The 13,824-nt window shown below is 44.2% G+C and overlaps 1 protein-coding gene across 1 annotated transcript; it reads left to right on the forward strand.

Annotated features, from left to right (window-relative positions):
* The first annotated feature begins 709 nt into the window (after positions 1-709).
* drg1 (developmentally regulated GTP binding protein 1) lies at positions 710-6,409 on the forward strand. Its single transcript, XM_066650909.1, has 9 exons — positions 710-954; positions 1,677-1,800; positions 2,133-2,308; positions 3,294-3,363; positions 3,471-3,640; positions 3,838-3,968; positions 4,207-4,374; positions 4,680-4,802; positions 5,797-6,409. Exons 1-9 carry the CDS (start codon positions 916-918, stop codon positions 5,894-5,896), a joined length of 1,101 nt encoding a protein of 366 aa, XP_066507006.1. The 5' UTR covers positions 710-915; the 3' UTR covers positions 5,897-6,409.
* The last annotated feature ends 7,415 nt before the right edge of the window (positions 6,410-13,824 follow it).

Below are 13,824 nucleotides of genomic sequence, written 5' to 3' on the forward strand. Positions count from 1 at the left end.
TGGGTTTAACATCAATACATGACTTTGACTAAGGTTTACGTGACTAAATACAATCAGAAACTCACAGTAATGTTCCAACATTTAGTGTAGACCTTTCCCATTACAATCTGTTTTAAATCTAAATAAACTCAGAAAGGAGAAATAATCAGGGTTTAATTTATTAAAGAGTGTGAAAGTGTTATTTGATTCTCTCTCTTTAAAAAAGTACAATAAGTTGACTTTACTAAGAAAAAAAAATGTAAACATGATCAAAAATGATTGATTCTTCATTTTTCCTTCTGTTTTCTTTGTGAGATTTACCTTAAATGAACAATTTTTACCAAATACCAAATATTTTACCGAATAATAATTTATTATTCTTACATTGTTTCTATAAAGTGCAGTTTATGTGGAATTAAATTGTTTTGCAGTCCGTGAATGAGCCTGTTTATGCTCTATGGAGTGGGTCCTCCACATGGGGGCGGCCATGTGTCTAAAACAGTCTTAGTACAGGATCTGAGGAGGAATCATTTTAGAAAAGAGGGGACTAAAATATGTTCAAACACTCACAACGAGGGTATGTCCCCAGGTCTTTAACCATTATATTTTAAGGTTAAAGTGCGTAAAGTTTTTTTAGGGTTAAGGTTTGTGTAGCAGCTATGGTTCACGTCAGAGGAAGTCTCCACGAAATGAACGTTATTCCTTTGAAACCATGGGACAGTGTGTGCGTTACTCCCGTGCGGCAGGTGGCGCTGCGCCTGGCTCCGCTCAGCGCTCAGACCCGCGAGGTGCTGTACCACGACAGCGCGTGAGCCCAAAAAAGGAGCCAAAACCCAGAAAAACCAGGGATTACAGACAAAACTAAACCACAGTTGGGTTTAGACTGTATTATTTACTCCGTTCGAGCCTCGCGAGGACAGAACCGGCGCCGGAACCATGAGTTTACTCGCGAAAATCGCGGAGATTGAGAACGAGGTCTGTCTGTTTAGCCGTTAGCTCCATTCGTCTTCAGTCATTAACTGATTTCATTCACAGAGCAGCAACGAATCTCTCCTTTCTCTTTTACTTCAGACAATATTTCTCCGTATATTTAGCTAATGATACAGATCTCATACACAGCTGTGTGTATTTGTTAGCACTGTCAGAGCTACATAAGCTTTGTTTGATAAAATGTTTAATAATTACTTCAGCCTTAGAACTTAATGTGGCCTCTGGTTCCACGCTCATTGTGCATTTTACCAGGGTTAGGGCACCTACAATTACAGACTGCAGTCCACCTGTAGCTCAAAATGTATTGTAGCCCACTTTGAGCCTATTTTTCAATGGTCAGGACCCTAAAAGGGCAGGTATGATTTGGTGGTGGGTCATTGTCAACTCACGTGTGTGTGTGGTGCAGGTGTGGATCAGACACAGCAGGCTGATAAGAACAGTATGTCCACTCACTGAGGTGATAAAACTCTAGCAGCGCTGCTGTGTCTGATCCACTCCCACCAGCTAAAAACACTAACTGAGAATGACCCGCTACTGGCCGTAGTAAGGGCACAAGTGATTCTGATTATTGCAGACTAATGTGATGTAAAGTGATGTAAAGAAGGTGCACTATAAACATGAGTTACCAAAGAGTCCTTTTTTTTTCACCATGTTGACACGGCACTTCAGGTCTCGCGGCCGCTCATCTGTTTGATGTTTTGTTGTAGATGGCTCGTACTCAGAAGAACAAGGCCACAGCTCACCACCTGGGGCTGCTGAAGGCTCGACTGGCCAAGCTCCGGAGAGAGCTCATCACTCCTAAAGGAGGAGGAGGAGGAGGAGCTGGAGAAGGTGCGAGAGGGGTGACACGACCTTTCTCCAGAACTGTCTCCTGTTCACTAGAAAATACAATGTGGCCTTTCCAGCCCAGTGTGTCACATTGGTTTGGTGTGAAGTGTACTGCCTAAGGTTCTTCACAATAGGTCATGATGGTTTTATTTAGGGGATAGCACTGTACCTTAGTGTTCCTGTGAAGTACATAGTAAGTAGGGACCATTTCTTCTTTGATAGTTGGGATCTGTATAGAGCTTCATTGCAGACAGTTGTGATTAATTGTTAATAAACAAGAGCCAGGGTTTTTCTTAGAGTGACACATCATGAATTAAACCCTCTGTCTGTTCCAGGTTTTGATGTGGCGAAGACAGGAGACGCTCGTATCGGGTTTGTGGGCTTCCCCTCAGTGGGAAAATCGACTCTGCTCAGTAACTTGGCTGGAGTTTACTCTGAGGTGGCTGCCTACGAGTTCACCACCCTCACGACGGTCCCGGGAGTCATCCGCTACAAAGGCGCCAAAATCCAGGTTCTCTTACTTAAAACAACACACGTACATTTGAAAGGGAAAATATTATGAAGTAACCCCAATGCATGTGCATATTAATGTGTGGATCTGGAGCCCACCAACGCGCACACTGTGAAACAAGACCACACAGTCCGTTTTCTGTGCGCAAAGTCAGAAAACATGGGATAAAACGAGTCGTTCTGATTCTGCTCCGCTTCTGACGTCAAGTGCAGAGACTTTAGAATGGCCCCGCCCCCTCGTCTGAGTCTGTCCAATCACAGCACTGGACCCGCGTTTATGTGAGAGCACAAAGACGTGGTTAAACTCAGCAAAACAGACACAACGAGCGCGGAGAAATAAGAGCACTGAGTAAAAACGGAGAAGAAAGAGAACAGAGTGAAAACGGCTAAAAACCAGAGCTTCTGCTCCTCGCTCCTCACTGCTGTGCGCTCGGGGTCGGGGTGAACAGCGAGCGGCTCATTATCATTTAAAGGAACAGGTGCTGAAAGCGGGCGTTCTGAACAGGGGCTGTTTACACACTGCTGTGGGGCTTGATCCTTGTGTTGTTTTGACCAAAGCAGGTCACAGATGTTTGATTAGAACCAGAACTGTGCACAACTGTGAAGAAGGGTATCTATGAGAGAAGACAAACTTCAGACTTCCACTCCAGTGTTTTTAAGCTAAAACAATTACATTTATAAAGGTTTTATTGAAGTCACTATGGTACAGTATCTGAGACCACAAAGGAAGCTAGATGAACTGATATATTGAGTCATTCAGAAGGACACTGTTCATGGACATATTTGTATTCGCTAAAGTAACAGAAGTGGGAAGATGGAAGAGATGTGTACTTCATAAAGAAGCTAAAAAGGAAATATATAAACACTGTATGTGAGGAATTTGCGTCCCATTGATGTTCCCGGGAGAAGCGTCTATGGGGTTTGTACTAATAGGAGGTAGTCACTTTTATATAAACCCTCATCATTTCTTTCCTTTTGTGCCACAGCTACTGGATCTCCCAGGTATCATTGAAGGAGCCAAAGACGGTAAAGGTAGAGGACGACAGGTTATTGCAGGTAAAGAGCAGGTTTTAACACAAACGCTGGACGGAGGCCCGATATAAGAACCCTGAGAGGCCTGTGGTTGTTCACATTCATCTAATTGCTCTTTGCTGTATTTGTAGTGGCTCGTACCTGTAATCTCATCCTCATCGTTCTGGACGTGTTGAAGCCCCTGGGCCACAAGAAGCTGATTGAACACGAGCTGGAGGGATTCGGCATTCGGCTCAACAAGCAGCCGCCCAACATCGGCTTCAAGAAGAAGGACAAAGGCGGCATCAACTTCACAGCTACTGTAATTAAAATTTGGATTGTCTTTTCGATGTTCGTTGATAGGTAGTAGCTCCCAACAGACGGCAGACACAGCTCAAGCTCAAATAAACAAACTTTATTCATCGCTGCCCCCTGCAAAAGCTGTACCTGGCTTGTTTTATCGCAAAAAATAACACATTTGAGCATCAACAGACCTGATGTTTTTCTCTCGTCTCTCAGTGTGCTCAGAGTGAACTGGATGCGGACACAGTGAAGAGTATTTTGGCTGAGTATAAAATCCACAACGCTGATATCACGCTGCGAAGCGACTCCACGGCTGATGACCTCATTGACGTGGTGGAGGGAAACAGGTGAAACTTTTACAAAATCACTAAACTCTATTGACCAGGTTTGAGTCGTCCTTACAGCTGATTAAATGACTTTACTGTGATTGGGAAGTGAATGAAAGCGTTTAAGCCTGTTGTCCCTGGGGCTATCTCAGTCATTCTTGGCTTGGGCTATATTTAATTTTAAATCCTACAAAAGCATTAGGGTCCCCTTCACTGTCTCTAGATGCTAACTGTGGTTTCCTGTTTGTGTCTCGCCCAGAGTTTACATCCCTTGCATTTACGTCTTAAACAAAATCGATCAGATCTCCATTGAGGAGCTGGACATCATCTACAAAGTCCCTCACTGCGTTCCCATCTCCGCTCATCACCGCTGGAACTTTGACGACCTGCTGGAGAGGATCTGGGACTATCTTCACCTAGTGCGCATGTAAGAATTCCCCTCTGAGAGGATGTACAGGATATATCTTATTAGAATAGTAGATGTACGTCCAAAATAAATCAAAATGCACTAAAATAATTCATGAAGACAGGGTCATGGGCGCACCCAAGGATCATTGTCGCACGGTTAAGGGGTCAGCATGGGCCCTCGAACCCATACACAGCTGCACTGTGTGTCCTGAGCCCTCTGTCAGAGCAGCATTAACCAGAAACATTAGTAATAACTTCTGGAAAGATCGATTGAAAGATGTAAACCTCTTTGTTTCATCTATGCATGCTTTTTCTTTTCTGCAGCTACACCAAACCGAAGGGTCAGCTCCCTGACTACACGTCTCCAGTGGTTCTGCCCCACGGACGAACATCTGTTGAAGATTTCTGTTTAAAAATCCACAAAAACCTCATCAAGGAGTTCAAGTAGTGAGTAACTCACCTCACACAAACCAGACGACGGACCGGGCACTGCTCAAACGTTTGTAGACATCTCTTTAAAAGGAGGAGTTTGGCTACATTAAGCTTCACGCACACAGAGTGTATAAGCTCTATAGACAAACACGAAATAAAACGGGACACCCTGGAGCAGCTGCATATGAGCCTAAGGTCGCCATGTCCGCTGTGTAGCACGGCCCAGAGGGATGTACACCCCCAGAACACTGGGCCGTGGTGTTTTCTGGAGTGATGAAGCTCCACCCAATACCTTTCAAATGATCTGGAGACGTTTGATACAGAACCTGACCTCACTAATGTTCATATGTCTGCTATCAGACCTTCACAGCAATGTTCCAACTTTGTTTAAACCCTTTTCATGAGATTAGAAGCTGTTACTGCTGCCTTTGCTCAGAAACAGTTAATTAGTGAAAGATAACATTCAGTTAAACTTGTAATGAACGTCATAAACAGACATTTTTGAAGTAAATGGTGGTGCTTGCCACTTTACCACCAGCATAGTTCCCCCCGCAAAATGGAGCCGGTGGTGTCGCAAAACCCCGCCTCTAATGGGAATAACAGGCTTTGAAAACCACGGTAAACTTAGGTGCCGTTTGCGTGGTGGTGGTGTTGTTTTTTTAAAACTGAACACAGCTCTGCCCCACAGTTCTCACAGATCTGTTTTCCTTGTTGAACATTTGGCTTTCGCTGGCGATTTTCATCGGCCCAAGCAGCGTTTAAACCCCTTCAGTCCTGAATCTGATTAAAAAACATCTGAAAGCTGCTGTAACTTCAGAGATTTTACCAGCAGCGGTGTGTGCATTGACGGGTCTCTCTGGTAAATCAGCTCTGCAGGGTTTAGACTGAACCATGGACAGGACCAGATTTGTCCAGTGGAGTAGAGACGTGTAGGTTCCATGCAGATGAGAAAAAGCCATTCCACAGCTAATGTTTTCTGACCTCTGGTGTCTCTGCTTTCTCCCTGCAGTGCTCTGGTGTGGGGCTCCTCTGTTAAACACAACCCTCAGAAAGTGGGGAAGGATCACGTGATGGAGGACGAAGACGTAATCCAACTGGTGAAGAAATAAACAGACTCTAAAGCTGAAGCTTTGCATGACTGACCTGCTCCTTTCACCGAGCACTGAGACATTTCCCAAAACAGGCCCCTAACAGAAGCATCGACGTTGTACAGTGGCTTTTCTGATGATTTTTCTTTTCTTTGGACTTTATAAAATATATATATAATATGAATGTATAAGTTGCATTTGCCCCTTCAACTCTCAACACTTATGAAGCCACATGTGGAGCACAGCCCCTTTAAAAAAGGAAAGAAAATGAAAACACCTTGTATTTAGATTTAAAGCCTTAAATAAAGCCCTGAAGATATTGATGTCTGTTTCTACAGCAGCCTTTCACCTCATTCGCTGCAAAAATATCTAAACAATGTCTTTACTCGGTCCTGACTTGCACTCAATGGTTCCAGGTCGGCTCTGGACCCACAGCCGAATGAATGAATGAATGGTGCTTAGAAGCCAAAGAAAATAAATGAGAGACATATTTGAAGTTCAGCCCCAGTTTTCTGAGAGGTTGCAGGTGCTCTGAGGATTTTATTTCTATAAATTGTTATTAAATGCTTTTGTGTTGCAGTTTATTGTTGACGTAAAGAGGAATTCCACCTAGTTTTTGTAAATGCTGCAAAAAATGTGAGAATGTAAAAGCTGGAGACTGCCATTTCACACAACAGCGTCTACAACAAAATAATTTTACCCTCGACAGCAGTTACCTTCCTCAGTTTGAAGGGCTTTTAGGGGCTGATGAGGAGAAATCCTAAAAAGGATTGCCACTGTTTTCTTTACCTCACCCTGTGTGTGTATCGTTAATGAAGTTAATGAAGATGTTAATTTACTCCTCGAAGCGCAGTGGGTCAGAAGTCCTCTGGACGAAACCGTTGCTGTGTTCAATCTTGTTTTAGACCAAAATCCTCCGTACAATCACCAGAGAGCTTTGTCTCCGGCGTCAGCACTTCATCCGGCTCCGGTTCACGTGAAACCTTCCTGCGAGGGGCTGGTGGAGGTGCGCGTCTTCAGTTTCACCACCGCCTTAAAGAATTGTGCCGATGCCAGATTCTCAGTCACTTTTCCATCGTGACCATTTAATGATGCAGCATTTTTGTTTAACGGTGTAGTCCTCCTTTAACGACGAAGGAAGAAGAGGGTTTATTAAAGGAGGAGTTATGGAAATAAAGAAGTAGGAACTGTTTAATAGAAAACGACGTGATCTTGAGTGAGACTTGGCCTGTGGAACCCAAATCAGAGCTGAGGCAGAGATCAGATGCTATCAGCAGATTTCACCGGCGGTGGTGGTCTCAGATGGCCCTCCCCCTCACCCCCGTCCGGCAATAAGTCACTGAGGCTAACCAGCCACTTAGTGAATGAAATAGTAAATGATGGACATCGGCACAAAGGCACAGCTGTGCTGTATTTTCTCCGTCAGCGTCCAGAGGGGAGTGAAGATCTCGAGCCGCGGTCCACAGCTAAAGAGTGCGCTCCGTGGAAACGTTGGAGACTGAGCAGTATTTTACATTCGTTTGTGTGTGTTTTTTATTTGATTAAATTAGCTTTATTCATGTGATGCCTGCGGTGAAAAAAAGCCGGTCACATGACACATGAGGAAGGGATGATTAAAACCAAAAACCAGCCATGGAACACATTCATTCATTCATTCATTCACCATCTGTAACCACTGCATCCCATTCAGGGTTGTGCTGGGTCCAAACCAAACTGGAATCAAAGGCACGAGGCAGAAACACACCCTGGACAGAGCAGTCTCTCTCTCTCACACACACACACACACCTGTGAACAGCTTCACTCACCTAGTCTCTGGATGAGCGTCTGCTAAATGCTGTAAATGTAAAATATACATGTAGTCACACACACACACACACACACACCTGTGGACAATACAAACTGTCACTCAAATGTGAACAATTTCATACACACTTTCGGGCAATCCTGCACACTCATCCTTTCACACCCCAGACACCTGTGGACATTTAATACATTCACCCAGTCACTCACTCCTGCTGATGGCTTCACTCACTCATTCACACACACACACACTCACTCACTCACTTTACTACCCTGTGAGGAACTGGTGCCCAGTGATTCAGGGTAAGCACAGAGCAGGATGAAGCCTTACAGAAGGTGAATGGTTGAATCTATGAAATAATGAATGAATTACTAAGTGCCAGCTGCCCCTTAGAAGGAAGACCAGTAGTGGTCCAAAATGGCTGAGAAAAGAAATCACTATCTGGCACTGAGAGTTCAGAAGGTTCAGTCCTACCCCCAGAGAAGCAGGGCTTGGTTCTGACCGCGCAGAGAGAAACTTAACTCTGCACTGATTCTCATCCAAAGGGTTTATTTCAGCTGAACAGAGCCAGTTAAGCTTCTGGTTCTCAGTGTGGTCACCTGGTTTAACCTATGATCACAGTTCTCTAAACCTGGGGAGTTGATTGTAATTCTGACAGAAGAGCAGCCTTTAGAGGGACAGCACAAGTCTTGAAGTGCTGGTGATGCTGAACCCGTCTGAACGTCCTTCTGCTGAGATCAGATGCACAGCTCCGGCAGCCGGTTGGCTCAGAGTTTGGGAAAGACGGATGCAAAACTGATGCATGTCTTCAGCAAAAAAGAAAAAGAAAGAGAAATGGTTTCTGTAGCCATCTGTATGCGTCTCACTCTCCCGGGGGTGACTGGGTTCATGGGGAATGATTGGAGGCAGAAAGTCGTTGGACGTATATAGCATAAGTGCCGTACTCCATCAGATCGCAAATGCAGCACTCTTTAGGCTCCCCCCCAATCCCAGCCCCCACCACTTTCTCCTGTAAATTATAGCAGCACTTTAGCTAATGAAAGAGTTGAAGTCTGGGCACTAATAAAAGCCATTAAGTGAATAAAGCACTTCCCCCTCTAACAAAATTAAAGAATCGTGCCCCCCTCATGAAGAGGGAGGACTCTGTATTAATATTTATGAAATGCGGAAAAGGGACCCCTCATCCCTTTTCACCCCCCCCCCTTTTTTTACCCCCTACCCTCCATGTTCCAATTGCCTCAGAGTGCCCCTAACCTTGCCCCGCCCCGTTCGACTCCTCTCTAGGAATCCCACCTATCCTGGAAGGTCTAGACTAACCCCCGTCCCCAACAAACGAGGGGCGGAGCAAACGAAAGTGGTGTTGGAGGAGAGGCACGTCCAGAAGTTTCAGTCTTCAGTTCGGGTTGAGCTCAGAACAAGAAGCTTCCACTCACCATCCTCAAGAAATCGGAGAAAGGGAAGGCGTCCTTGACCTGTCGACGGGGGACGGCCTTGGAGAACCATCTCGGGACAAAGAAAGGTACGAATTCAAAAATGTGAACATAACTGTTGAATGCATGACCAGTTTTGCTCTTACTTTTTTAGGTCTGCACCGATTCCGAGAAGGTTTCCGTTGAGGCAGAAGACGGTTCTTGGTCTGAAATGGTCTGGCCACAAAAGTCTGGCGTATCAAGGAGTTTAGAAGCTAATATCTATGATTTTAAGTGGGTAAGAGGTTCAGTCGTAGGTATAAATATACATCGAGAACCTTCCAGGTGAGGCAAGAATGATAATGTCTGTTTCTGCGAGAGGGTAAGATGCACAGTTACAGGTTTAGATCATCTTCCAGGAGATCAAAACCCACCAGCGTCAAAACCATGGTAAGAACAAGTCTCTTGGAAGGTCCTCCTGCCATTCCATCATTCCACCCTTCCATTCCTTGCCCACCATCTTCTCAAACGACTCTCCACTTTTCCACCTCATTGAGAGGAGATTTCCTTCTCAGCCGCCCATCTTTCAACCCTTCATCCCCATCGATATGTTTGCCCTGCTCCTTTTCATCAAGCTAAGTGGTCCACTTGGCCAGACGTTTTAGAGTTGATTAGCGCTCCCATCCGCCCCATTCTGACTAAAGCGTCTCCAGGGAATTGACAAGTCCTGGAATAACGAGATTAGCACCCAGATGGATGACCAGACTGGACCCTTTGCTGTCTTGTTCTTACACACTCATGTGCCATCCTTTTAGGGTGATGATCTCAACCACTCATTCTGCTCAGAAAAACATAGGCATGTCATTTTTTGCCAGTGGCCATTTGGGTCATTTGTTCTGATTGGGACTAATGGGCGGTTTCTAGTCCATCTTTGCCCTTGAAGTGCTTAGGGCCACTCTCCTTGGGGCAGAAACCATTTGAGACCCTCTTTTAGTGAAGGACTCAGTCTCTTAATAAGATGGCCATCGCTCGAGATAATTCGATTTCTATTGACTTTTCTAAAAGGAAAAACAAGTCGGCGAAACTGAATCATTTCAGTAAAGAAATCACTCAGGGTTTCCACATTGTCCCACTGGAGTTTTTCCATTTTTGTAAATTTTGGGGGGCACTGGGTGGGGGTGATTCGCTGATTCATTGCGGTTTCGAGATTGCGGATAAAGGGAGGTGCAAGGTTTTTAGGAGTGGGTGGGGTTTGCCGCAAAAGGGCGGCGCCCAAATCTCTCCGCAGTGAGAGTATGACCTATGACTAATCTTTTTTTTTCTTGCAGTTGTCGCACTGTTTTACGAAACACTTCTTCGCCGTCCTCCAGCAGGTCTAGGACCTCCACAAAACTCCACTACCATTTTTTCAGTTGGTCCATCTTGGTCTAAGGGCCACTGGAAATGAATTCTTTAATGCAGGAAGAGACCGGACGAGCCGCAGAAATCTCAGAAACTGACCAATGGCGAAGGACTTCGAACCTTTTACATTTACAGTCTCTTTTTCACCTTTCATCCATTTTCCTGGTTGTTCCATGGATATCCCACTTCTGTCATTCTCACGTTGGATCCGTTCAGAGTCGGCAGTCATCCTCATCCTCATTTAAACTGACCCCAGCCCTAGGACTGGACTTCCTCTGCCGTTTCTCAGCGGACTCTGGACTGAAGCTGGTTCGGCCTCAGGTTTCCGCCCAGAACGCCATTGTGCTTGATCTAACCATGCAGTTCCTCTCAGGTTCATGGTTGTGCCAAGCACTTTGGAGCTTTGTGAGCAATCTTCTCAGAGCCTCGTTATTACAGATGTTTTCTGTTCTCCAAAACCCTAACTCTACAATCATCTTTATCAGATTCTCTGGTATTTTCTTTATTTCTAAGAGGTTTTTTCTTAATCTCACAGTTGTTTTTATAGTCCTTTGATACTCAGATGCTTTCTTCATAGCTGTGTTCTTATTTCGTCTTTTCTAAGACTGATTTCTTTTGATCTCAATCTGTTCTTTGTGTTTCTCAGTGTTTCTTTTTTAAATATTTGGACATAAATAATCTTTCACACCTTTTTAACACATTCAGATATTGTTTCTTCAATTCTCAGACATTTCTTTTGATCTTTATCTGTGTTTTATGTGACTTTCAGACGTCGTCTTTGACACTGATGATTTCGTCACCTTCCTGATGTGTCATGTCTTTGATTTGATTGTACAGATGTCACTGGCCTCATTTATGAATTTCTTAATTAAATAAACACTGAAATACTGTTGTTGTTACTTTGTGAGGACATAAAGACACATGCATGTATAAGTTTAACCCTTTAACCTTCATGAACAACAGCAGGTCCAGATTACCGCTCACTATACCTTTACCACAATAAAAAACGTGTATTTCATTTAGAGTTAGAGAAAATATAATGAGCGTAAAGATGTAACACACAAAGAATACGAGGTAGAAATGGATCAGTGATGATCCTGATCATAATAAAACCTTTGGGATCATTGTTATATTCCCTCAGAGAGTGTGCAGACGCTGATGTGTGTCTACGGCTGTCCTCACTGTGACCTCCATCACAAAATAAAAGAAAATCAAAAATAAATCCATTGCAGGTGCATGTTTGTGAAGTTTGGCTGCGTCAGGATCCGCCGCTCCAATAAAAATAATGAGCCAAAAAAATATGGTGAAAAATAATGGCCATGCACTGTGTTCAGCCACGGAAACGTCGTCGTGAATGTGCTTCTTTATTAAAGTTTCTATCGGAAAAAAAAACAATAAAAAAGAGAATGAGTTCTGTTCTTTTAACTGATGAAATTATTCATGGTTTTAATATTTAAATTACATTACAATGACATGCTCCTGTATGAGTCGCCATGTCTGACTTCAGCCAATAGAATCACAGCAGTCAAAACAAGAAGCCAATCACTGATGAGCTCCCATCGTCATAAACATGTCTTTTCCCCGCCATGAAACTCTGAGATGACCATTAAAACGCTGCAAAATAAAGTCTCACACACACACACACTGAAATACAGACATTCAACAATCAGCCATAACATTATTACCCCCTCCTTGTTCCTACACTCACTGCTCACTCTCTCAGCTCCACTGACCACACAGGGGCACTCTGTAGCTCTACAATTGCAGAATATAGCTCATCTGTTGCTCTGCATACTTTGTTACCCCCCTTCCCCCCTGTTCCTCAGCGCTCAGGACCCCCACAGAGCAGGTGTGATGTGGTGGTGGATCATTCTCAGCGCTGCAGTGACACTGACGTGGTGGTGGTGTGTTAGTGTGTGTTGTGCTGGTGTAGAGTGGATCAGACACAGCAGTGCTGCTGGAGTTTTTAAACCCCTCAGTGTCTGGACTGAGAACAGCTCACCCCTTTACTCTCAATGAGTCACTGACCCAGAACACCCCACAACACCTGAGATTTGGTGACAGTGACCAAAACATTACAGCTGTCACAATGTGGTTCAGATCCTTACACTGACCACTTCAAAAGCTTCACTTCCCAACACATACACACACACACTTCTCCACACCCACAAAGAGAGAGACACACACATACACAGAGAGAGAGAGACAAACACACACACATAGAGAAAGAGACATACACAGAGTTAGAGAGAGAGAAAGAGAAATACACAGTAAGAGAGAGAGAAACACACACACACACAGAGAGAGAGAGAAAAAGACATACACAGAGTAAGAGAGAGAGAGAGAAACACACACACACAGAGACAGACAAACACACACAGAGAGAGAGAGAGACATACAGAGTAAGAGAGAGAGAGACAAACACACACAGAAAGAGACACACAGAGTAAGAGAGAGAGAGAGAGAAACACACACACAGACAAACACACACACATACACAGAGAAAGAGACATACACAGAGTTAGAGAGCGAGAAAGAGAAATACACACACAGAGACAGACAAACACACACACACAGAGAGAGAGAGAGAGACATATACAGAATAAGAGAGAGAGAGACAAACACACACACACACACAGAGACAAACACACACATACACACACAGAAAGAGACATACACAGAGTAAGAGAGAGAGAGAGAAACACACACACAGACAAACACACACACACACACACACACATACACAGAGAGAGAAAGAGAAAGAGACATACACAGAGTAAGAGAGAGAGACAAAGAGAGACACAATCCCCAGAGGAGCCAGTGTAACCAGATCATCAGTGTTGTCTATTTACTTGTCATTGGTTTTAATCTTGTGGGCGATACGATTAGAAATGTAATGTTTTAACGGATTGTACAGATCTCCCGGGTGTGTGTGTGTGTGTGTAGTGTAAATATAAGTAAATCCACACAGTTTGCAGAGAGAGAGAGACAGAATAAGTGTGTGTGTGTGTGTGTGTGTGTGTGTGTGTGTAGATTATTTGTTCCTCTGGGGGCAGCAGAGGTCAAACTGCAGCTCATAACGTCAGCTCCAGTGTCTCTGAGAAGCCCACAGCTCTGAGATATCACTGTCTGATGTATGAGTGCTCTCCCTCTCTCCAGAAAAACACACACTCTCAGCTCCCACTCTCAGCTACTGTTGGCAAAATATAGTAAATACTAGAGGTGTACAAACTATATACACCTTTCAGCCAAAACATTAAAGCCACCTCCATTTTTCTACTCTCTCTCCGTTCTCTCGGCTCCACCGACGATACAGGAACACTCTGTACTTCTACAC

This window comes from Hoplias malabaricus, chromosome 18 (assembly GCF_029633855.1).
Source record: "Hoplias malabaricus isolate fHopMal1 chromosome 18, fHopMal1.hap1, whole genome shotgun sequence".
Taxonomy (NCBI): Eukaryota; Metazoa; Chordata; class Actinopteri; order Characiformes; family Erythrinidae; genus Hoplias; species Hoplias malabaricus.

Coding starts and splice junctions, on each gene's coding strand:
- drg1 (XM_066650909.1), top strand. CDS start 916: ATGAGTTTACTCGCGAAAATCGCGGAGATTGAGAACGAG. Junction 1,801..2,132: donor AGGAGGAGGAGCTGGAGAAG/GTGCGAGAGGGG, acceptor TGTCTGTTCCAG/GTTTTGATGTGGCGAAGACA. Junction 3,969..4,206: donor GACGTGGTGGAGGGAAACAG/GTGAAACTTTTA, acceptor TGTCTCGCCCAG/AGTTTACATCCCTTGCATTT.